The sequence below is a fragment of the Triturus cristatus genome, chromosome 4_1 (assembly GCF_964204655.1).
Source record: "Triturus cristatus chromosome 4_1, aTriCri1.1, whole genome shotgun sequence".
NCBI lineage: Eukaryota > Metazoa > Chordata > Amphibia > Caudata > Salamandridae > Triturus > Triturus cristatus.
This window is the reverse complement of record NC_140585.1, coordinates 528888257-528914274: the sequence shown is the minus strand read 5'-3', so window position 1 is coordinate 528914274 and position 26018 is coordinate 528888257. Positions and strand designations below refer to the sequence as shown.

The 26018-nt window shown below is 42.9% G+C and overlaps 1 protein-coding gene across 1 annotated transcript in view; it reads left to right on the top strand.

The window, feature by feature from the left end:
* LOC146855186 (guanylyl cyclase inhibitory protein-like) overlaps positions 1 to 26018 on the top strand; it is a 192037-nt gene that overhangs the window by 116138 nt on the left and 49881 nt on the right. The window contains exon 3 of the mRNA XM_085652805.1: positions 6020 to 6169. Within this exon, the coding sequence (XP_085508931.1) occupies positions 6020 to 6169 (150 nt within the window). The remainder of the gene's footprint in view (positions 1 to 6019; positions 6170 to 26018) is intronic.

Below are 26018 nucleotides of genomic sequence, written 5' to 3'. Positions count from 1 at the left end.
CAAGTTGACGTATCATTCTGCCCTGCCACCTTGCCAGATTCAATGAGCTCACTATCAATGCCAGCTTCTAAGGTACTCAGTTTTTGTATCCAGTTAGATAAGAATCTCGCCTTCATCCATCTATCGAACAAAGTCACAAATAAAGTATTTTACTACCTGCATGTATGACGAGGCATCCTCCCCTTGTACCTCACCCAAAAAAAATCACTAGATCTATTCCTATGTATAGAGCATATGCTGGTTCCCGAATTGTGAATGAATATCAATAACAACCACAGAACAGCTCTCTGGCAGCCTTTTCCCCAGATAACAGTATTCTTCTTTGTTCTACATGCATTATGCTAGGTATGAGAGCAAAAATCTTCTTCTGCCGTAATGAAAAACAAAAGTCACTACGTTCAGTAAGATTGCCCACACCTGGCTCCAACACTGTTCTGTCCCTCTATCTCTCAGTGAACACATGTACAAAGCACATAACCATTAGGTTGGCAATCACACATACCAGTCACCCATTAAATTACCCGAGGCTAATCTATTTGACCACTCTTCAGTCTAGCAGAATTGGTCTCTGTGTTTAGAAAATTAGCATCCAATTCAGATACTTCGGACCACCACATCTTCCAGACAATATTTCCATATTCCAGTCAGAGAGACTGGCTGCCAGAAGAAGGTCAGTTTTCTCATTCACTGAATTTAACCTCCCCAACCCAAATATCCCCCACTTTGGGTGAACACAATAAGGGGTGACTCTGCATTGTTAGCAGACAAGAAGATATTTTTGTCACTTCAATTACATTTGGCTCCCCTTGGTACAGCTGCAAGATCACTTGAACCTATGTGTCTCCCTGCAAGAGACCTCCACATTAAATATAGGTAAGAAATGGTAGCATTAGAAGTGCAGGTGGGAACCCACCTCAAATAATATTTGCAATCCTTGTCAGGATGAACCACAAAAGTCATTAAATAAACCTGTGTTTAACCCTTTGGTAGCTTGGCACAAAAGCAGTCTAGCTTAACTTAGAGGCAAAGTGCAAAGCATTTGTGCAGCACGCAAACAGTATTAAAGTGAAAATACAATATCTTCCATGCCTATTTAGAAACATACTTAATTTTAATAAAATACAATGACAATGAAATGACAACAATCCAATCAGTAAAACTGGAATTATGAGTTTTTAAAATGTTAGGTAAAAATAGTGCTATCTGCAGTTGTGCCAGACCAGGACAGAGTCATAAGTTTACAATGACTGTGATGGGGCATGGGCCAGATGCAGGACCAAGTCCTGAAAGTTTTACCATCTGACTTTGATATCAGTAGCCTCTGTGGGGCTCTGCGTAGCTCTGCATTGGATCCAGTGAGTATTTCAGTCCTTAGCTGAGCAGCTCCATTGGGCATTGTATCATTCAATGCCAGATCTGGTGAAGCCTTTGGTGAGGAGATGCATGGTTCAGCTCTGTGAGGCTGTGCTTCGCTCTGCGTCTCACTGTGTTGGATCTGGTGAGACTTCCAGTCAGGAGCTTCATAGCACTGCTGAGCTTAGCGTCGCCCGGCATCCGATCTGGTGAAGCCTTCAGTTAGGCAGAGAGAAGTGCTCTCTCACTCCAGCCATTTGTCCACGACCTTGAGAACAATTCTTGGGGGTCAGGACCTACTCCCACATAGGCGGGCAGAGGGGTCTGCTCAGCTGTAAGCAGGAAAGGCCCCTTGATCTTGTTGTATGACTGAAGTTCACACACTTCTGGTTTTCTGGGCCAATGGCAAGCAGGTCCGGTCTTCTTCAGGCTTAAGACAGCATGGCAGTCCTTCTTCTGAGTCTTCAGAGTCTAGGAGTGTTCTGATTTCAGTTACTAGGGTACCACTTCTATGCCCAATGCCAGCCTCTTGGTGGGGGGGCACCCCTTTGTCTAATGATAAAACTGGTTCTGGTCCGTTCTTCCCTTTGATCTGGGTTTCACTCTTGCCTGATTAGGGAAACAGAGGGCAGGCAGGCTCAAGTGTGAGCAACATCTGCCTGTCACAGGGTAGGCTTCTTCTGAAGTCAGTAAGGGCTGTGTAGAGCCCCAAGAATACCCTTTTGAAGTGCAATCAGGGCAGCGTAAGGCTCCTCCCCAGTCCTCCCCTCAGGATGACCCTCACCTCTCAACACCCAGGCACTTTGTCCACTGTCTGGGAGGAATACACATTACACCACAGGAAAGTCATTAACAGTCAGTTGGACCCTGGCAGAAAGGCACATTTGGCTGAGGCAGGAAAATGCCAGCTTTCTAAAAATGCAATGTTCAACAGAGTAATTTTAAATCAGACTTGGCAATTAAGTTAGATTTTACGATTCTATTCCAATGAGTCCTTCAATCATTTTTCTAGCTAGTCCAAAACTGAAGTTATGTTTTATAAGGAGCTATAATTTAAACAAGTGCTATTCTTTGGAAGAGCCAGCCTTGTCACAGTAAAAAACGACTTTGGAGATTTTTCACTGCCAGGACATGTGAAACAGTAAATTTACGTGTCCAACTTGTTAAGTACCATGCACCCTACCTCTTGGGCATTTAGGGCCATAGAGGTGACTTATAGGTATTAAAAAGGAAGGGTTAGACCTGTCAAAAGATGTATTTTGTCAGGTTGATGTGGCATTTTAAAACTATAAAAACTATTTAAATAAATGGCTTCCTCAGACATGTTTTTCTCTGCTACTTTAGGAGGTAGCACAATGAGTTTGGCAGCCCACTAGTAGTATTCAATTTACAGGGCCTGGGTACATGTAGTACCATATTCTATGGTCCTATAAGTAAACTAAATTCACCAATTAGGTGAATTGGACTGGAGAGCACAAGCACTTTACCACTGGGTAGCAAGAGAGAGTAAAGTTCACAGAGTCCTAATGCCATAGTAAATGGGTTCAGCTACAGAAGGCAAAAATCTGAGTTGATCCTGTAGAAAGGGAAACATTCCAGCAATATTAGATTAACCTTTTGCACAATCACAAACCCTGCCTGTCCCCTGGCACAATTACTTTATAAATGAAAATACCATGAGGCAGAGAGAAGCTTATTTACCCGGGGCTCTCCACAAGGTCAGTGAACTTCACTGTGTCTAAAGAACACCAGTGAACTTTTTGTATCAGTGCATTTTACCGATGGAGCCCTGGAGACCATACTTTGGTGCTAAAATTTCATACAGTGCAAAAGCGGATATAACACACGGCTCGTTAGTAGGGTCTTTCTCACATACATTTTTAATCACTGATTTTTTGCCATGCAGCGTCCTGCCTGTGACGACGGAAACTACATTGCCAAGCTTGCCTTCCATGCCCTAAGAGTATTCAGTGTCCTTTGTCCTACAGTGGTCACACCTTTGTATTATAAAATGGATCGTAAGAGGCTCTTCTGCCATTACAGAATTGTGCATAGAACCAAAGGGACATCTTACGTATGAGCTGAATTTCGTATTCCCATAAATCAGGTGGTTGATGTTACTTATGCTGTCTGATGGAGCAGCTTTTGCAAACAATTATGGAAGGACTTAAGGACCACCCCCTCCCACCCCATGCAGTGAGTGTGGTACATTCTGTTGGCCAAAATGAGGTTTCTTACGAAAATGGATGCAGTTTGGTGGTCCACCCTCCTTGACAGGACGTATGGGTTCCCTTAAAGTGTCATGAAGGACAGCACCAAACACTGGCTCATTGGCATGCGAACCAAGAAATCCATGACACACTTACGCATTTATGCTTTGCACATGTATAGACACCAGGCCAGCGAGGGAATTTCAGGAATTCTGTCTCATTGGGGCAGGAGGCATATCACGACCTCATTGTACCATCTGGCAGCAATGGCCTTGTTGAGCTCTGCAATAGAGTTATTAAAGATAACATACAGTTATCTGTGACTAGTTGGATCAGAAAACAGAGCTAAGGAATCTGATGTGGCTTTATGGACCACTCCCAGTGACACCACCAATGCTTCACCATTTGCATTATTGGAAGGCAGGGTGGCTACCACCAAGGTGGTCAGACAGAGGATGGGTAATTTAAAAGTGTCTGAGTGAAACCTGAGCAGGTCAAGCTCGGTAGTGGGAAAGCTCAACAAAAGTATGTGAGTGAGGAAAAAACTAAGGGGAGGAGCCAAGCAAATTTCCAAGCGGAAGACTGGGTGAGGGTGAAACTGTCAGGTATAATCTCTAAGGGGAAATCCCAATTTTTGATGCCCGCACAAATCAAAACTGTCTAAGACAGAGTGGTTCAACTTGACAATGGCAAATGGTGAAATAAACAAAAACTGTCCAAGCAGCGTGAGAAGGGGGTGCGAGAATGCCCATGGCTTAGAACTCATTTCCGTCATCTGAGGAGGAGAAGAGGTTGTTGAGTTCTGAAGGCGAAAGAATTCCACCTGCGTTGCACAAAGATTATCTCTAAGAGTAGTTTCTTGACATAGGGCATGATTACGAGTTTGGCGGTCTTGGAGCAGGCCACCACGCCAGCACCATGCTCCAAGACCGCCAAACCCATAGTCTGGCCGCCCGCCATATTCCGATTGGAATACAGATCGGGTGGTCCTGAGGTGTCAGTCCCACGGCAGTGCCTTTCAAAGGCTCGTATGTGATCCTTAGAAAGGCAGTGCCGTGGGACCACCCCAGCTCGTTCCAGTACAGCATGGAACAGGGGTGCATACAGATAGGGAGCACACCATGTGCCCCTCTGCATGCATACCCAGCCGAGAGGCCCCAGGGGGCCCTTTAGGGCTGTCTCAGTTTCCTCACCACCACACTTTTCATGGCCGGCTCACACCCATGAAAACTGTGGCAGTGAGGAACCTCATAATATGCTTGGCGTTGCTGCAGCGGCACCGTCATCATATTGCAGGCCTTAGACCACTGCAAGACTGCCAGGGATGGCGGATCCCTGGTTGTAGCAGCAGTCCTATGGCCTGATGGCCCAACTCGTAATTCTGAGGTCGAACTGCCGGTGCTAGCCGCCCTACCACTGTGGGTTTGGCGGTCTATCGGACCACCAAACTCGGAATCAGGCCCAAAGTGTTAACCGTGTGTTCTCATATTTGCTGAATGCAAAGAGGCAGATTTACACGAAAGTGACGCATATGTACAGATGCGGCACTTTCCCTGCGCCACCGTGGATGTGCCGTATTTACAATACGGCATATCATGGCGCAAGGATTGACAGATGCGGCAGAAATTTTGAAACATCTGTTGGGGCAAAAGTCACGCATTGCTGGAGTCGTGTCGCAAGCACGGTGCAACTCCAGCAATGCATTTTGAGGCCTATTCCCACTACACTGCATCACTCCTTACGCCTGCTTCAAGCAGGCGTAAGGTTTTGATGCAGTGGCATCCTAGAAGTGATGCTGTGAAATCTTGTAGATTTCACTGCGTCACTTTTACACGGCTTTCCTGCGTAGGAACGCCGACCCTGTATATATTATACCTGACACATGTATAATGTGACGCAGGGCTTTACAACGTGACACATCTCCCTAGATGCCTCACGTAAATTGGCCGCATTTTTTACGCCACCGCTGCGTTACAAAAGTGAGGCAACGGGGGCCTCAAAAGTGTTGCAGGGGGCTTGTAAATCTGCCTCAAAGTATTTATTTCTTTAATTGCTACAGCTTGTGCTCTCTTGTTTGATTATTTATGTTCGTTTCTTTTGTCCCCGTGACTTATTTGTTTAGAAAGGTACTGTTTGAATTTCATGTAGAGAAGGTGCCTCCTCAGTCACAGTTGTCAAGGGTGGAGCTTGGAATGTGGGAGTAAGTGTCAGTTGCTGGCTGCTGCCTGTCCTGTCGGACGCATGTAACTTCTCAGCAAATAAAAATTCCTCCTCGATCCTGTCTACGAATATTTATTTATTCGTAATATTGTTTGTAATATAGAGCATGCCTTCCATTTCATTGTAGCACTGCTGTTTGTGCATCTGTCTGAGTCTGTATAAACGCCCCCTCCCGCCTCCATAACTGTTCAACAAAATGTATCTTCCAATTTCAGTCTTGTGCTCTTTTCCTTTAGGACGGATTTGTGGATTTCCGGGAGTATGTTACTGCCATCAGCATGCTCGTGCAGGGCTCACCAGAAGACAAACTGCGGTGGTCTTTTAAGCTATATGACAAGGACCGAGATGGTACAATCACACGGTCAGAAATGCTGGAGATTATGCAGGTGTGTATCAGGCTTTAAAAATGCTTCTTTTGGAAACGGTTCACTGTATGACAGCATATGTTGTTAGGAAATAACAGTGAAAGGCCTCGGGCCTATACATAGGTTTACCTTTAATAACTATTGGAAAACTATCTGTATGTTATTCTTCATTTGACGTGACAGAGGAAATAAATCATTGATTTAAATATGTTATTGAATAGTGAATGGGATATCTTTCAAGCACGGCGACAATCTAAACCTGTCCACAATCAAATGTTCAAAAACTGCCTGAAATAGATTTTCAAACATTTTCTAAAGTCCAGTTTTTAAGCAGTTCTAAAGGCAGACACTTTAACAGGAAAGACACAACAAATTAAGCTACACACTGACAGTAATAATTTGGAGCCTACCTGGAATCAATTGTCGTGGAAGAAAAACAACATCCCGAGAAATCTAATACGTGTTTACTGTGAAAAACTGAGAAAGCAGAAAAAATATTCTAAGTGCAAATTCGCAAAACAACGGACTAGCACTTCATTGTTGGAGCACACAACACTCATTTATCTCAATTTCACATTTATGTTCTACAATTTCTATAATGCAGCAAATGGAGCTCAGGAAATGCTATTCAAAGGGTGATGCTATATGAAACTCCAGAGAGCAGCAAACAAGGAGGTACCCAGTTCTTCTCATAGGAAGAATTTGAGAAGACTTCGAAGACTTGAAACAGTGGGGTGGGGTCGAAATCTGACCTCATATATGCAAAATATATCACAGCACTCTGAATATAGTCCAGTGAACAAGTTTAGTACAATAAATAAGGATCCCGAAGAGTTCAATGCAATTCTTGTTTATTGTATGTGACTTGAGGTCTTCAATGACAAAGTGGCATCAAGAGGCACAGCCAGCACATGTTTCGTCACCCAAGTGACTTCCTCAAGGCTGCATGATTATAGAATACAACAAAAAATAGTCAAAACATTTTTATTCTTATATTGAAAATATATGTAGTTAGCAGGAACCAGCATACTTAGAGAACGTCAAGATTTGAGCAAAGAATGAAAAAGTCACCATTTCCTTATAGAATACCAGTAGGGATGACACCCTAATATGTGATTGTGTTAAGAAAGATTAAGATCATAGAAACTGAAGAGAGAGGATATAATTCAAGTGCTTCTATGTGCAGCGAGAGCAAAGAGGCAGAACCTGTCTATGCCAGATCAAAGCACAATATAATTGTATGCAGGTATAGGCGTATCAGGCACACGGGCTCTGTCTCTTTAGTCTAAACTTGTTTAATGGACTATATTCAGAGTGCTAGGATATCTTGTGCATATATGTTATGCGTGGTGGCCTGTTGGATCCATTGCCCTTCTTGACACCATTGGTAGTAGGGTGTCTGGATATCAAAAAGCACTGTTCACTTGTAACTAATTTTAACAACCCACCGTTATTTATTTCACAGTAGGAAGTATTATTATTATTATTAGTAGTCGGATTTGTATTGCGCATGGCGGCCCCAGCGACGGGGCGTCCCAGCGCAGCCAAAGACCAAAGACCAGAACCAGGAGAGAGAAATGCAGTATTACCCAAGGAGGACGGGGAAAAGCCAGGTCTTTATGGCTTTACGTAAAGCCAGATGATTCTAGATTGCTCTGATGGGGGCAGGAAGCGAATTCCAGAGTTTCGCCGCCAGACTACGAAAAGAGCGACCGCCAGCTCTGGCTTTCAAAACACGAGGAATGCGGACCAGTGCTTGGTCAGCCGATCTCAAAGGACGCCCTGGCACATAGAACTCAAGCAGGTTAGACAGCCCTAAAGGGGCCTGAAGGGTCAGAATCTTATGCGACACGCAAAGCGCCTTAAACTGAATGCGCTTTTCAACAGGCAGCCAATGCAGCTTGGGGAGTATCTGAGCAACTGAACAGGACTTTGGAAGTGCTACCAGTAAACAAGCTGCTGCGTTCTGAACCCTCTGCAGGCGCTTAATGCTGGCCTTATTAGCACCCAAGTAGAGGGGATTCCCATAGTCCAATCTGGACAAAATTGACGCCTGGACGATGGTTTGTCGCACCTTGGGAGGAAAGAAACCCAGCAACGGTTTCAGACCAAGCTAAAGCCCAAAGCACGCCCCAGCCACAGCTTTTGATTGAAAGTCGAAAGTCAGGCCATGGTCGAGCCATACCCCCAGGTTCTTCACAACCTCCTTGGGTAAGGGGGCGGGTTTCAGATGCTTCAGCCAGCACTGCTCGGACCACAACTCACGATTCTTTCCAAACAGTAAGATCTCAGACTTACTAGCGTTCAGTGTTAACATATACTACCGCCTTGGAAATCTTATGTTCACTTAATCTTTGGTTCTTGCTTGTCTATGCCAGCCTCAAAACAAGGCTACACTTACTCGATCAACCAGGGTAAATGTACAAAGTGCAACATCTGAATACAAGATGACAGCATCATTAAAAGACTTGTTAATATGCCATAATGCATAGGATGTCGTAGTACTTTAAGCAAGTATAAAACGATTTCACACGTTTTATCAAAACTGTTTACCATGCCATTCAATATCTGAACACAGGCCAAACGAGATTTGACCACGTCTCGCACTGTGAAGGAATTAGACTGGCTTCCTGTACTTGTTGGTACCTACTACCAGTAGCGTGTTACATCAAATGGAACATAACAAATCCAGAAGTCGTTTGAGCATAGTAACTTTAAGAATAATGTAAACAAAAGAGTAGGGCATCTCTGAGTCAATTTTACAAATGCCTGTTTGCTGCAAAATCGACCTTTATTTCTGCTTCTAACATGGCACTTCACTTTGAAGAACAACTAGAGGTGTTTAAAGTAAGTGCTTACATAGGCCTCAAATTCCTCTGCATGAACAAAGCAAGATGTGGATGATTTCTAAAGAACAAGGATCTGTGAGATTATTTTATGAGCTTCAGCCAATCGTTCATTAAAAGCTGCTCCAATTTATAAATGACAGCCCTCAAGCTAAAATAGTCTTTACATGGTCTTCCTTGGAACTGGCTTATGTTACTGGGTTGTCACCAAATGTGTCAAGAGCTTTGCCTCATATATGAAATTTACCATGATACGGTAATAGACCACAGTTTATGGTTTGTGATATACTTCTATAAGGAAATGGTCTTAATTACCAATCCCCCAAACTGAACAGCTGCACTACATCAAGAGCTTTGCCTTCAAGATGCCAATTATGTATTTTATTTTGCTTCCTAAAAATTGGTTTATTGGTTTTATGTACCATAGCAGACATAAGACTACCCTGAGCATAATTGGTTACCGATAATACAAAAATATTGGCGTCTAGTCAAGTAATGTCCATAATCCATATACATGGCATTGAAAAAAATGGTCTTCAGTTGGTAATGAGAGAATGCCACATTTGTAGGGCTTAGTTGATTTGTGACCTGATAACTAACATTAATTTATCAGCAGTCAAGAGTATGGAGAGTTGTTTGATTTAGATGGTAATTTCCTCTTTTGTTATTAGGAATCTTTGATGAAATTAAGTCTGTCACATACGGAATACAAATTTTTATTGCGTAACGCTGAACTTTTGAACGAAGCAAGAGTTGAGACCCAGAGTAGCAATAGTGGGCCTTATTTAGATCTTGGTGGATGGGTTACTCCGTCACAAAGGTGACAGATATCCCGTCCGCTGAAATATAAATTCCATTGGATATAATGGGATTTATATTTTGTCGGACTGGATATCCATCACTGTTGTGACGGAGTAAGCCATCCGTCAAGATCTAAATCTGGCCCAGAGTGACTTATGTTAGTGATTCTAAAGCACAGTCTCTTCAATGGTCATTAGTGTCATTTGACAAAGCACTCCTGTCTATGTTCAAAGCCAGATCACAGTCTTAATATGGGTTGTGGCTGAGCCTTCTCCTGCCCAAAAGGTGAAATTCTTAGCGCAACTTAATTTTCCTTGAAGGTATCCTTGGCTCACTTTTGGTAGTTTGGCATGAGCACCAAGAAAAATCTGCAGAAAACGTCATAAGATAAATTTTTCTGTAACAAAACTAGCCAAACAACAGACTTGCATAAAACACCTAACGATCCAAATTGAGGTATATTAAAAACTTTATAATTTATTTAGCAAATTGCCACTTAAAGTGAGACATTTAAATTAAGAGTTCAACATTTAATAAAGACATTCTAATCATTATCTGTGGTAGGGCGAGGACCAGGCGTTCCTGTCAATGGGAACAGTAGATATGTTGCAAAAATGATGAAGTGCCCAGTTGCAAGAGTGACTGGAACTTAGGAATCAAACTAGGCTGACACATTAGCAAACATGATCGAATAGATGTTGGGGTTTGGACCAGTTGAAAATTTTCTTTTGGTATTTAAAGCCATTAAGGAATTTGATTTGACCAAGCAGATTGATCCAGCAGGAAAGGCAATTTCTAAGAGAGATACTTCCTTCAAACACTTGGTCATTGTTTATTACAAAGAATCAATGAAGAATGGACCACTTGTCCTGTGTAGCCAGGGTCTTTTTGGTCTTGGTTCCGTCATAAAAGAACCCTCATAACTGTACACAGGTGGAAATGGCGGTATGTACTGAGTCACCGCTTGAGTGTACTAGTACAGCATCATCATAGGGTCTTTTATTTGTATGTGTGCTGACCTCCGCCAGGAGGAAGACCAACTGGTTTTACAGTAGCGTCCAGGCAGAAAAATTGAAGAGGGTGTGATAGTGCTCAGGTGTAGTGGGGTTAAAATTCTCAAAATCGTTTTTTCTGATGAATCTTTATTTGAAGAATATTGATAAGAGAAATTAAAAGTTGGAGTGCGGATGAAGACCGAGTTACTGGTCTACCGTACTTTCAAATGTCGAGGGTCAACATGTTTCAGCCTCCTGTGGAAGTCTAAAGGCTTTCGTCAGGACCGATTTAATAAAGGAGACGCGTTATGGCTCCTTATATAGTGGAAGTTATCCACTAGTTGAGTTTAGAAGTCAGATCCGTGGTATCTGTACCTAATGGAAAAGGGAAAACAATTGCGTTTGGATAATCCTAATTACATAAATCTACTGTATAAATCATATATTATGTCTCAAGTGGCTCACTTGTGGGGCTACTGTTGTGGTCAACATGTAGTGAGGTTAATAGCTACGTGAACTATTGGGTTACTCATTCCGGGCAAATGGCGTGAGAAAGGAGAGTGGCTAAGTGAAGATAGAGGGACTGAATGTGAAGCAACAAACGTTTGTCTCATTTAAAATAGCGCCCTGATGTCGTTTATTCTCACAATATAGGGCGTTTCTGTAACCGCCTTAAGGTGCAGTTAGTAAAGAGTGTTATGAGATAGCCGCATCTGGATCATACGTGCGTGCACTCCCAAGGTGTGCGCCCAGTACACTTAATAACAAATAACAACAAATGCCGGTTGTGGCCCTATGTTGATGTGGTCTCCAAAATGTTGGAATACAATAGGTGGTTCGATAGAAGGCGTATCAATGTGGTGTTTGCCATGTGGTCCTGCTGACAGAAACTAGTTCGCTGTCGATGTCGTGTTTAAAAGAATAACATGATAGGAAGAGAATACCTCGTTACCTTATAAATGCGTGTTGTGAACTTCCTGGAGGTACCCAACGGCACATACGGAACTTATTTCTAAAGTAACAAGATAAAACAGGATGTATAAAAGATTAGAGGCGCCTTACTTTGTGTGGAGAGTCGTACCTCTGTCGGTGGCCATTGGAGCTTACCGGTTCCGTCAAGTCATTTGCTTGTTCTGGCTCTGTTCGCGGTATCCCCGGTGACGCGGGACCGCTTAGAGCTCCGATTTACATAGAGAATCGGTGTGGAGATGGAAAAAAGACTTATTGAATACCTGCAGTTGGCAGCGGTGGTTGGCATCAATTTCGGGCCACGGGAGGGGACGAAATGTATTAAAATTTAATGTTAAAAAATGTTAATGTTAAAAGTGTGGTACACTAGAGGTGTCTCCTCTAGTGTACCAGTTATTGAGGTGGGTAAGAGAGGGCATGTCTTGGTCAACAAACGGCAATTTGTGGTTGGTGCATTTGGTCAGGAAGCAATCAAGGGAGTCCTCTCCTGCAAATAGATGTAATGTCGTAACGCCCCTTAGATGTATTGGCACAGTGTTTAGGGACTGCAGTGAAAGGCGATACTAGCCTTATTCAGTCTGTGTGTCATGGAAATAGATCATGGTTTCAAAATTACCTTATGCCAGTGTGTGCCATGGGATATTATCGTTCAAACCTCTTTTATCTGTCCCCAGATGATAAATCCAACGTTGTTCCTTTTCAAAGAGAACACGTTCGGCATTGTTGATTTTGATCCGTAAACTTTCCAAGACTACCCAGTTTAGATCGCTGGCATTGTGGTCGTTTTCTATATAATGTCTGCTCATCTTGGTGGTTGGTCTTTTGCAATTCACATTGCTTATGTGTTTACCGATACGTTGTTTTATCTTGCGACACGTCATCCCAATGTATCTTAGGTCACAGGGGCAGGTAATCATGTAAATTACATGCGTGGTGTTACAATTTGTGTGTTGGCGCAGTGTCCAAGTCAGGTTGGGGAGGAGTTGGATAGTTTTAGTGATTTTAGTCAGATTGCACACTGAGCATGTACCGCAAGGATAATGTCCTATGATTGGTTCTAGGTTCCATGCTGCAGTGATCGTTTCTCTTGCTGTGTTTGGTGCCGGTCTCGTGTGCACTAGAAAGTCTTTGATGTTCTTTGTTCTTTTATTTGCAAATCTAGGCTTTGGCCATTGTAATGTATCTGATGTTAGAATCCTCCAATTTCTGTTGACGATTTTTTTCACTGTGTTCGTTATTGTGTTGTATGTGGTAACACAGGTCAGTAGGTCCTCTGGTTCTTCTCGTGTGATCATTTGTAGGAGATTTTCTCTTGGCTGATTGCGGGCTCTTTTTTGGCACTTGCTGATGGTTTTTGTTGGGTAGTCTCTTCTTACAAGTTTGTCTCCCAGTTCTTTTGCTTGTGTCTTGTAATCCTTAAGGTTACTACAATTCCTCTTCAGTCGTAGAAATTGACTGTACGGTAAATTGTCTCTTAGGGGACGGGGATGAAAGCTTTTGTATGATAGTATGCTGTTCTTTGCTGTAGGTTTGTAGTATGTTTTGGTCTGTAGGATGTTGTTCTCCGAGTAGACTGTGACGTCCAGAAAGTCAAGTTGTCTCCTGTCCGATGTACACGTAAACTTCAGGCATTCGTCTCTGGAGTTTATCCAACCTAGGAATTCTTGTAGGGCTTCCTCAGTATCCTCCCAAATCATGATGACGTCATCAACATAGCGTCGCCAGAATCTTACTTGTGTAAGATAGGGATTACTGGGGTTCTGTATGTGTTGTTGTTTGAAATCACTCACATACAGTCCCGCCACACTAGGAGCGAATGTGCTTCCCATAGAAGTTCCGTGGCGTTGTTTAAAAAAGGGTACCATCATACTCAAGATAATTTTCAGTGAGAGCTAGCCTGCAACATTCTAACACGAAATGTCTTGGTGTAGTGTAGTTCCAACTTTCTGAGAATAGGATGTTTTCCAAAGTGTTCAGTGTCTTCAGTTGTGGGAGGCTGGTATAGAGGCTCTCTACATCCAGTCCTACCAGGTACATGGTGTTCTTATCATAGTCTTGGCCTCCTAGTTGATTCAAGAGGTCTCGTGTGTCTTTCAAGTACGTGGGTGTGTTCTGTACTAAGGGTTTGAGGAACTGGTCTGCAAATTGCGACAAGGGTTCTAGTACAGAACCAATCCCTGAGGCGATCGGTCGTCCTGGTGGTGGGACTCTGTTCTTGTGAGTCTTAGGTAAAGAGTAGAAGTAGGGTACCTTGGGAGATTTTGTCCTAAGAAAGTCTGCCTCATGTTTTGATATCCATTTATTTATTTGTGCCTCATCTACCATCAGATCTATGGTTCTTTGCAGTCTCTTAGTTGGATCACTACCAATTTTTTCGTAGAATTTCTGGTCTGAAAGTAGATCCAAGCACTGTTTGTCGTATCCTTGTTTGTCAAGGAGGACAATGCCTCCTCCTTTATCCGCCGGTTTGACGACTAGATTATCGTTTCTACTCAGTTCTTTCATCGCCTGTTTTTCTCGTCTTGTGATGTTGATATAAGGTTTTTTGGACAGGGGTTTGATGTTATCCACTTCTTTCATGATGGCCTGTTCAAAGGCCTGTATTTCGATGGGGACCAGGTGGTTAGGGGGACAGAAAGTTGATTTTGGTCTCAGGTTTGTATCACTTCTAGGGGTCTCACTCTCTTTATTCATAAAGAAAGCCTTAAGTTTGATTTTCCTGCAAAACTCTGATAGTTCGCATTTTACTTTAAAGATGTCTAGTGAAGGAGCAGGAACAAATCAGAGTCCCTTATTTAGTATATTCTCTTGGTCTTCCGTGAGTGTTGTGTCTGTCAGATTTATTACCAATGATTCGCGTTGCTGGGGCCTGGTTGGTCTTTGGTCATACTGCGGGTATGCACCTGTCTCTCCTGTTCGCTCCAGGTTACTCCTTTTCTTCTCCCTCGTTGGGTGTGTTGGCCTCTCCCTAAAAAAGGAGGTGGTTGAATGTTCATCATAGGACCCATCGTCTGTGATCCCTGAAAGTATGGATTCATCCATCCTTGGAAGTTAGGCATGTATGGTTGAAAATGTTGTTGTGGTTGGTCAAGAGACTGCAAAGAACCATAGATCTGATGGTAGAAGAGGCACAAATAAATCAATGGATATCAAAACATGAGGCAGACTTTCTTAGGACAAAATCTCCCAAGGTATTTATTTATTTATTTATTTATTTTTTAAATTTGTAAAGCGCAGCGTATACCCGTGGGCGTCTTGGCGCTATGACTCGGCTAAAATCTCTTTAAAAGACAGAAACAGCATGAGATCAATGAGGCACAAAGAGAAAGGAACTATTGGTCAAAAAGCCAGGTCTTCAGCAATTTCCTAAATTGGAGCAGGGTGTGTGTGGATCTAATCACCAGTGGAAGAGTATTCCACAGTCTAGCTGCGATGGCGATGAAACGTCTGTCTCCCCAGGAGACGGTTTTGGTCCGTGGCACCACTAGTTGGTATGAGTTTTTGGATCTTAATTGCCGAGTGGGATGGTAGAAAGAGAGATTCTGTTTAAGGAACTCTGGCCCTAGCTGATGGAGGGCTTTAAACGTGTGACACAGTGTCTTAAATTTAATCCGATTTTTTACCGTCAGCCAGTGATTATTTCTTATTACTTGCTTGATCGGTTTAAATTTGGGGGTTCCAGATAGCAATCTTGCAGCCGCATTCTGGACCAGTTGCAACTTGGCTACTACCCGACATTGAGCATTTGCAAATAATCCGTTGCAGTAATCCAGAGATGAGAATATCAGTGAAGTCACTACAGTTTTCCTAGTACTTTCTGGGAGGAATGGCATTATTTTTTTTAGAAGTTTGAGTTTGTGAAATGCTGAGGAAGCTGTTTGGTTGGCGTGATTAACAAAATTTAGTTTCTCATCAAAGATGATACCTAAGTTCCTGACCTTCTGTACTGGAGTTGGTGTGGCTCCGAGTAATGGGGGCCACCAAATAGATGACCACATGGGGGATAGTTTACCGAAAATGATCACCTCGGTCTTCTCGGAGTTCAGCCTTAGGCAGTTACTGGCCATCCACTCCTTTATTGCCAGCATGCCTTCCTGGAACTGAGCCGCTACCCTTTCTCCATCATTGTTGATGGATAACACCAGCTGGGTATCATCGGCGTATGTGGTTAGGCTCATCCGGTAGGTCTTGTTGACCCTGGCTAAGTCCGACACATAGATGTTAAAAAGTGTCGGACTTAGGGATGAGCCCTGAGGAACCCCACATGGGAGAGCCAGATCGGCCGATTTAAAAGGCCCTAGTGTTACAGCCTGAGTTCTACCTGACAAAAAGGAGGCAATCAATGCTCCTGCCTTTGTGTGAATGCCCAACTCTCTGACGCGGTCAATCAAGATGGAATGATTGACCGTATCAAAGGCCGCGGATAGATCCAGCAAGACCAGTACCGCCGTGCCCCCCTGATCTCTAATAGTTCTGATGTCATCCGCAGCTTTAATTAAAGCGGTCTCGGTGCTATGCAATTTTCGGAATCCGAACTGAGAATCATCCAGTAGTGCATTAAGTTCAATATATTCCGAAAGTTGATGGTTCATTGCTTTCTCGGCTACCTTGGCCAGAAATGGCAGGCTAGCAATAGGCCTATAGTTTTTCAGCAGCTCTTTCTCTAGACCAGGTTTCTTGAGAAGTGGTTTTAGTAATGTGTTCTTGAGTCTATCTGGAAAAATCCCGGATTTGAACATTGTGTTGCATATTTGCATGATGGTGTCACTAATTAGATCAATTATCGGAAAACGGAACTTTGGGGGACAGGGATCAATTGCCGAGCCTGTTTATCAGCTATTTGGTCTTCTTTCATCTCTTTAAATTGGTCTAGTGAACATTCAAGGTGTTTAAATCGAGAACTGGGAACCTGGGTCAAAAGTGGTTCAGTCACTGAAAACTCAGAGTAAATGTTGTTTACTTTAGAAAAAAAGAAATGTGCCAATGCGTCACAAAGCTCTTGAGAAGGGGGGGGAACCAAATCAGGTATTTTCCCAGCCAAAGTTTTCACCACCTCATACAATTGCCTGCTTGAGTTTTTGGCATTTTCAATTTGTTCCCCATAAAAGTTTTTTTTGGCTTCATTAATCATTCTTTTATAGGTACGCAATGTGTTTTTGTATAGAATTTTGCTTTCGCTGTCATAAGACCTTCGCCAAATTCTTTCATGGTTCCTACAAATTTGTTTTTGTTTTCTTAATGATTCCGAGAACCAGGGTGCGGACGCCGTTTTCCTGTTTTTGGAAATCGATTTGAGAGGAACCAGTGTCTCCACAACATTACTTAGCCAATCTGAGTATTGTTGCACAGCTGTATTGGCATCTGTAGAGATGGTTGGACGGGATTTATTTAGGGATGCTCTTAAGGTCACATCACCGACATCCTTCCAGACTCTAAAGTATGCTTGGGTTGGGGGATGCTGTTTTGGTGTGTGGGTCGAGATGGTGGAGATATTGCTCAGAATGGCATAATGATCCGACCACGTAAGAGGCAATATGTCGCTGACTGTTATATCTTTAGTGTTGGAAAAGATGCCATCTAATGTATGACCAGCCTCGTGTGTGAATACATTTATCAACTGAGATAGTCCCAAAGTAGTGAGATCAGCCATAAGGGACTGGGTTTCAGTATATTCCGTTTTTTCCAGATGGAAGTTTAGGTCTCCCAGAACCGCAAAAGAATCATCAATGGCAAGGGGTTCCATAAGTGACATGAATGTGGCCAAGAATTCGGAGCGAGGACCTGGTGGTCTATAGATAAGCTCTCCTTTGAAGTTATATGAGGGGGTGAGTTTAATATTAAAATAAAGAGCTTCGCATGTTTTGGAGAGAATGGGGGAGATTCTGACCTGGAAAATGTTCCGGGTAATGATTGCCAAGCCCCCCCCTTTCTTCCCTTGTCTATCATGACGATGCACGGTAAAGCCCTGTGGCACTGCTACCACTAGATCAGGGTCGGATGCCTCATTCATCCATGTCTCTGTGACAAAGAGTAGGTCAATGTTTTTGTCCTGAATAAAGTCGACAATCTCCTGCCTGTGTCTGCCTAAGGATCGCGCATTAATAAGTGAAAAAATGATATTCTTAGTTTTAAAGTTATGGGCACGTAAAGAAGGGGCTTTGAAAGCGGATGGGCGCAGACGGGCACGCCTTTGGCGCGCCGTCGGCGCGCCCGCTGCGCGGACGGGATGATCCTCTCTTTTTATCCAGTGTGGACGAGTGGAAAAGGGCGGGAATCCACCAACTACTGGAGCGGCACCCTTTGTTCCCCCAATATGGCGGCTGCTCACCTTTACTCCCAGCGTCAGCACGTAAACGGCTGCGCTGGAGCAGCGTAGTGAAGCAATTCAAGATGCAGTCAGCTCGCGTACTTTAAAATCAAGCAAAAATGTAAGTACAACTTAAACAAAGTAAAAAGTAGAAATGCACGCAATTTAAAAACGTTGCTGAGCCCCCGGCTTCCGCCTCTGGGGTGAGACTAGTTTTGGAGTCAGCGCATTCGCACTACAGGCCAACAATTATAACCTGAGAGGGCGGGAATCCGCCAACTACTGGCGTGGCACCCTTTGTTCCCCCAATATGGCGGCTGCTCACCTTTACTCCCAGCATCAGCACGTAAACGGCTGCGCTGGAGCAGCGTAGTGAAGCAATTTAGGATGCAGTCAGCTCGCGTACTTTAAAATCAAGCAAAAATGTAAGTACAACTTAAACAAAGTAAAAAGTAGAAATGCACGCAATTTAAAAACGTTGCTGAGCCCCCGGCTTCCGCCTCAGGGGTGAGACTAGTTTTGGAGTCAGCGCATTCGCACTACAGGCCAACAATTATAACCTGAGAGGGCGGGAATCCGCCAACTACTGGCGTGGCACCCTTTGTTCCCCCAATATGGCGGCTGCTCACCTTTACTCCCAGCATCAGCACGTAAACGGCTGCGCTGGAGCAGCGTAGTGAAGCAATTTAGGATGCAGTCAGCTCGCGAACTTTAAAATCAAGCAAAAATGTAAGTACAACTTAAACAAAGTAAAAAGTACAAATGCACGCAATTTAAAAACATTGCTGAGCCCCCGGCTTCCGCCTCAGGGGTGAGACTAGTTTTGGAGAAGGTACCCTACTTCTACTCTTTACCTAAGACTCACAAGAACAGAGTCCCACCACGACCGATCGTCTCAGGGATTGGTTCTGTACTAGAAACCTTGTAGCAATTTGCAGACCAGTTCCTCAAACCCTTAGTACAGAACACACCCACATACTTGAAAGACACACAAGACCTCTTGAATCAACTAGGAGGCCAAGACTCTGATGAGAACACCATGTACCTGGTAGGACTGGATGTAGAGAGCCTCTATACCAGCCTCCCACAACAGAAGACACTGAACACTTTGGAAAACATCCTATTCTCAGAAACTTGGAACTACACTACACCAAGACATTTCGTGTTAGAATGTTGCAGGCTAGCTCTCACTGAAAATTATTTTGAGTATGATGGTACCCTTTTTAAACAACGCCACGGAACTTCTATGGGAAGCACATTCGCTCCTAGTGTGGCGGGACTGTATGTGAGTGATTTCGAACAACAACACATACAGAACCCCAGTAATCCCTATCTTACACAAGTAAGATTCTGGCGACGCTATATTGATGACGTCATCATGATTTGGGAGGATACTGAGGAAGCCCTACAAGAATTCCTAGGTTGGATAAACTCCAGAGACGAATGCCTGAAGTTTACGTGTACATCGGACAGGAGACAACTTGACTTTCTGGACGTCACAGTCTACTCGGAGAACAACATCCTACAGACCAAAACATACTACAAACCTACAGCAAAGAACAGCATACTATCATACAAAAGCTTTCATCCCCGTCCCCTAAGAGACAATTTACTGTACAGTCAATTTCTACGACTGAAGAGGAATTGTAGTAACCTTAAGGATTACAAGACACAAGCAAAAGAACTGGGAGACAAACTTGTAAGAAGAGACTACCCAACAAAAACCATCAGCAAGTGCCAAAAAAGAGCCCGCAATCAGCCAAGAGAAAATCTCCTACAAATGATCACACGAGAAGAACCAGAGGACCTACTGACCTGTGTTACCACATACAACACAATAACGAACACAGTGAAAAAAATCGTCAACAGAAATTGGAGGATTCTAACATCAGATACATTACAATGGCCAAAGCCTAGATATGCAAATAAAAGAACAAAGAACATCAAAGACTTTCTAGTGCACACGAGACCGGCACCAAACACAGCAAGAGAAACGATCACTGCAGCATGGAACCTAGAACCAATCATAGGACATTATCCTTGCGGTACATGCTCAGTGTGCAATCTGACTAAAATCACTAAAACTATTCCAACTCCTCCCCAACCTGACTTGGACACTGCGCCAACACACAAATTGTAACACCACGCATGTAATTTACATGATTACCTGCCCCTGTGACCTAAGATACATTGGGATGACGTGTCGCAAGATAAAACAACATATCGGTGAACACATAAGCAATGTGAATTGCAAAAGACTAACTATCAAGATGAGCAGACATTATATAGAAAACGACCACAATGCCAGCGATCTAAACTGGGTAGTCTTGGAAAGTTTACGGATCAAAAGCAACAATTCCGAACGTGTTCTCTTTGAAAAGGAACAACGTTGGATTTATCGTCTGGGGACAGATAAAAGAGGTTTGAATGATAATATCCCATGGCACACACTGGCATAAGGTAATTTTGAAACCATGATCTATTTCCATGACACACAGACTGAAAAAGGCTAGTATCGCCTTTCACTGCAGTCCCTAAACACTGTGCCAATACATCTAATTGCAGGAGAGGACTCCCTTGATTGCTTCCTGACCTAATGCACCAACCACAAATTGCCGTTTGTTGACCAAGACATGCCCTCTCTTACCCACCTCAATAACTGGTACACTAGAGGAGACACCACTTTTTAACATTAAATTTTAATACATTTCGTCCCCTCCCGTGGCCTGAAATTTATGCCAATCACCGCTGCCAACCGCAGGTATTCAATAAGTTTTTTTTCCATCTCCACACCGATTCTCTATGTAAATCGGAGCTCTAAGCGATCCCGCGTCACCGGGGGTACCGCAAACAGAGCCAGAACAAGCAAATGACTTGATGGAACCGGTAAGCTCCAATGGCCGCCGTCAGAGGTACGACTCTCCACACAAAGTAAGGCGCCTCTAATCTTTTATACATCCTGTTTTATCTTGTTACTTTCGAAATAAGTTCCGTATGTTCCGTTGGGTACCTCCAGGAAGTTCACAACACGCATTTATAAGGTAACGAGGTATTCTCTTCCTATCATGTTATTCTTTTAAACACGACATCGACAGCGAACTCGTTTCTGTCAGCAGGACCACATGGCAAACACCACATTGATACGCCTTCTATCGAACCACCTATTGTATTCCAACATTTTGGAGACCACATCAACATAGGGCCACAACCGGCATTTGTTGTTATTTGTTATTAAGTGTACTGGGCGCACACCTTGGGAGTGCATGCACGTATGATCCAGATGCGGCTATCTCATAACACTCTTTACTAACTGCACCTTAAGGCGGTTACAGAAACGCCCTATATTGTGAGAATAAACGACATCAGGGCGCTATTTTAAATGAGACAAACGTTTGTTGCTTCACATTCAGTCCCTCTATCTTCACTTAGCCACTCTCCTTTCTCGCGCCATTTGCCCGGAATGAGTAACCCAATAGTTCACGTAGCTATTAACCTCACCACATGTTGACCACAACAGTAGCCCCACATGTGAGCCACTTGAGACATAATATATGATTTATACAGTAGATTTATGTCATTAGGATTATCCAAACGCAATTGTTTTCCCTTTTCCATTAGGTACAGATACCACGGATCTGACTTCTAAACTCAACTAGTGGATAACTTCCACTATATAAGGAGCCACAACGCGTCTCCTTTATTAAATCGGTCCTGACGAAAGCCTTTAGACTTCCACAGGAGGCTGAAACATGTTGACCCTCGACATTTGAAAGTACGGTAGACCAGTAACTCGGTCTTCATCCGCACTCCAACTTTTAATTTCTCTTATCAATATTCTTCAAATAAAGATTCATCAGAAAAAACGATGTTGAGAATTTTAACCCCACTACTTCTGAGCACTATCACACCCTCTTCAATTTTTATGCCTGGACGCTACTGTAAGTCCAGTTGGTCTTCCTCCTGGCGGAGGTCAGCACACATACAAATAAAAGACCCTATGATGATGCTGTACTAGTACACTCAAGCGGTGACTCAGTACATACCGCCATTTCCACCTGTGTACAGTTATGAGGGTTCTTTTATGACGGAACCAAGACCAAAAAGACCCTGGCTACACAGGACAAGTGGTCCATTCTTTATTGATTCTTTGCATTAACAATTGGAAGCCGAATGGATCACAGCTTCTTCTTCCCCCCCATTGATTATATTTCATTGTTTATTACAGAAATTATATTCTGCTAATTCGGAAAAGGTTCTTCTTTTGCACAAGTAGTTTGTACCTGTCCTTAGTCTTAGACAGCTTTCATACTGCAAAGACTAATCCCCTGGATTTCCAAAGAAACTGTTGCTCGTGGGAGTCTTTGCAATTTTGTGCTATGCCTGCGGGTCTCTAAAATAGTAAGCAAATCAACACAATTTGTTGCATCACTTTGAGCAATGTGAGTGCCAGTGCAAAATAATAGTACATCTAGGCAAAAGCTTAATGTAAAATGAGAAAAACAGTAGTAAAGTAGTACATTTACCACGTTGGGTTTTTTCTGGTTTCTTCAGGATTGTTTCCAACCTAGTTACTTTCAGACTAGTAACGGGATTCACATGGCTGGTAAAAGGTGTACAGATTCCTCTCAGTTCACCAGCAGGTACGAGTGGTACATCCTACTCGACACTAGGCTTCCTCTTTTCATCATTCAGGAGAACAGAGGCTTAACAGAATGCTGCATGCATCAACAACAGAACCAAACCTCCATGTCCATGGAAGCCTGTTCAGGAGAATGTTCCACCTGCTCTTCAAGAAGAGATTCAGACTGAAGGCTGGAGGCTAGGTCAACATCACTGATATTTCATTCAGAAGGCAAAACACATATCTTCATTCTCTCATTAAGCAGCCACATTTGTTCTTTCCTCTTTCCAAGGTTTGAAATCAGGAAAATACTAATGAACTACGCAGATCTTTGAGTAGGAGTCATGTTAATAATAGGGTTGACTTTCCTTGCTTCTAGTCAAATCCCACACGGAATCTTGCAAAAGGCTGTGTTTCATTTAACTACATTCTACAGTTGTGTTCTGTGTGATGTCTGTGTGTTGTGGCATGTATTTTCCAAACAACTCACTGGGCGAATGATGCTTGTGTCCTTGTGTAATGTAACTGGTGCTTATGTAAAGCGTTCCATGAACTTTTATGCACACCACTTTCAAATCTCACCACCCGCCACTACCTGCTATGCTACTAAGTTAATATTGACTCGCCTTCTCCTGCACTTTCATTGATAACCTGTTGCTGGGCTAGTGATTCACTTGATGAGATTCACCCTCAGATTATTAAATCCATAGCATGTGTAATGTAAGCATTATACGTGAAATGTGCTAGTAAATAGGTAACATAGGTTTTCAGCATTTGGTCGCGTGGAACACACTAGCTAGAACAATTAGTATCAGGAACAAATACATTAGCATAATGCTATCAAACAAAACTGTAAGAATCAACTTTAATACAACACAATTTAAGTGTATCTCAAAGCCCAGATAACTACAAGTAGGACATTCAGACAGTGATGAAAACCGTATTTGTGTAACATTCAGCCCCAATAACCAGGGACGTCCTTTATCTCAGTCACCTGGAAACCGTGCTATTTGAGGAGCATGCGCCTGCTACTAGTAGGAGACAGTAGTAGTGTCAGTGGGTGTTATCGACAGTTAGAATTATTGCTGGACTGCTGGATAAGCCTCTGCGGGCATTGGAGGTCTGCCAAGAGTTCACTGTGATTTCCTGCTGGTGAAGTACAGCAAAGGCTCACAGTGAAGCCCGATCATGACAGCATTGACAGGCAGCTTCTGGAGCTGATCGCTGCTTTCAAGGGCGAGCAGCCTTTGCTTGCTTACACGAAGTCAAAAGCCTCCAACAAATATCTGTAACAAATAACAATGGACCCACTTAAAATGTGCTATGTGTATTCCTTTACATTGTTTCCAAAAACATCTTTTAGCTCTGTAATACATCAAATGCATAATTACTTTGTACACAGTTTCACAAACAAACTACCCATTATAAGGCTTGCTTGGCAAAAATGTAGCCATGCCGTGTGCACAGGAGAGATTCATCCCCGAGTGTAAAAAGTTTTAGGTCTGGTGTGCAGCGTAGCTTTCCCTTGACCTTGTGTTACCAACCTAAAAAGGGAGCTTTCAGGACTGCTGTAGAGAAGCGGTTGGCTCTGCTCACATGTTCATAGCCACAAGTATATGTTTTCATTGGGCAGAAGTTGTGTGCTTCCACAGAAAAGTACTTACCCTCCAGAGTTGTGACCTTTTGTGTATCAAGGTCGGTGACCCCGAGCTCTTTATCAAATGTTGCTATTGCGTTACATCGGAACTTGACAAAGAGGTCAAACACATACTATTGCATGTCCATATGTCTCCTAGATAATTGCCAAATTATGGTGTTTGTTCTTAAGTGGCAACAGCACAGGAGTAAATGTGTTGCTGTATTGAGTCCCAGTCACCTTCTCCTTCCCTTTCCCTTTCCATTATCAACTTCACAGTCACCTTAACATGGCACTCCTTATGAGAATTGTTTTTTTTCTTTAAAATTCCTTGTTTTAAAATGTTATGGGCTGTAAAGTTAATAATTAATTTAAATGTAATACTTGTTTTGAAAAAATACATTACTAATATTATATTTAATCTACTTCATATTTTACATTTTTATACATTGAATGAATGTACTTATTTCACATACTGTCATTCTAAAATACTGTTACCTGAATCCTCATAACCCCTTAGTGGCCCTTAACACTACCATTCTCTGAACCCTACAGACCTTTTGCGACGCTTCCTTGCAACCTAAAACCCCCTACTACTTAGTACTGCTACCCATCCCTGAACCCTAAAAACATCATACTACAACTTAAGGCTGCCCTTCCATGAAATCTAAATATCCCATACTATTCCTCGATGCTACCCTTCCCCAAACCCTAAAATCTCATACTATCACTTGATGTTATCTTTTCCTCAACCCTAAAAACCCATTAATACCTCCCAATGCTATCCATCCCTAAATACTGAACAAATCTCCTACTACCCATTACAGCTATTCTTTCCTGAACCTCAAAACTCCCATATTACCCATAAAGCTACCCTTCACTCAACTGGAAGATCTTAGTACCCCCTAATACTAGCTATCCCTGAACCCTAAAAAAGACCTTGTTATCCATTATTGGTAACCTTCCCTGAACCCTGAAAACTCTAACTACCCCCTTAATCCCACCCATTCCCTGGACCATAATTATCCTTACTAAGCCATAATGCTTTCAATCCAGAACCCTAGAAATCACTTTTTACCACTTAACACTACTATTCCCTGAACCCTTAGTACCCCTTAACATTACCCTTCAGCAAACCCAAAAAACCTTTACTACCCCTAATCCCTAACAAACCCTTGCCACCATTTACAGCTATCCATTCATGAGCCCACAAACCTCTTACTACCTTATTTCCATGAACTTTGCAACCCTTACCCTTAATACTACCTATCACTCAACCCTAAAGAACCTTACTACCTCTTAAAGGCAACGATCCTTGAACCCAAACAAAAACCTTACTATGCTTTAATTCAACCCTTCCCTGAATCCTGAAATCCCTTTACTAACCCATACTGCTAGCCATTACTGAACCTTTAGACTCCCTTACTCCCCCTTAGCACTACCCTTCCCTGAACCCTAAAAACTCTTGCTACACCTGCCTGCACACTAAGAATCCCTTGCTACCCCTTGACGCTACCTTCCTTGAACCCTAAAAACTCCTTACAGGCCCTTAATGCTACTCTTGCCTGAACCCTAACCCATTAACGCCACCCTTTACTGGACCCTACAAGCTCCTTATTGCTACCCATTCCTTAAACCAAAAAAACCCTTAGTACCATTTCACACAAACCTTCCTTGAACCCTAAAACCCTTACT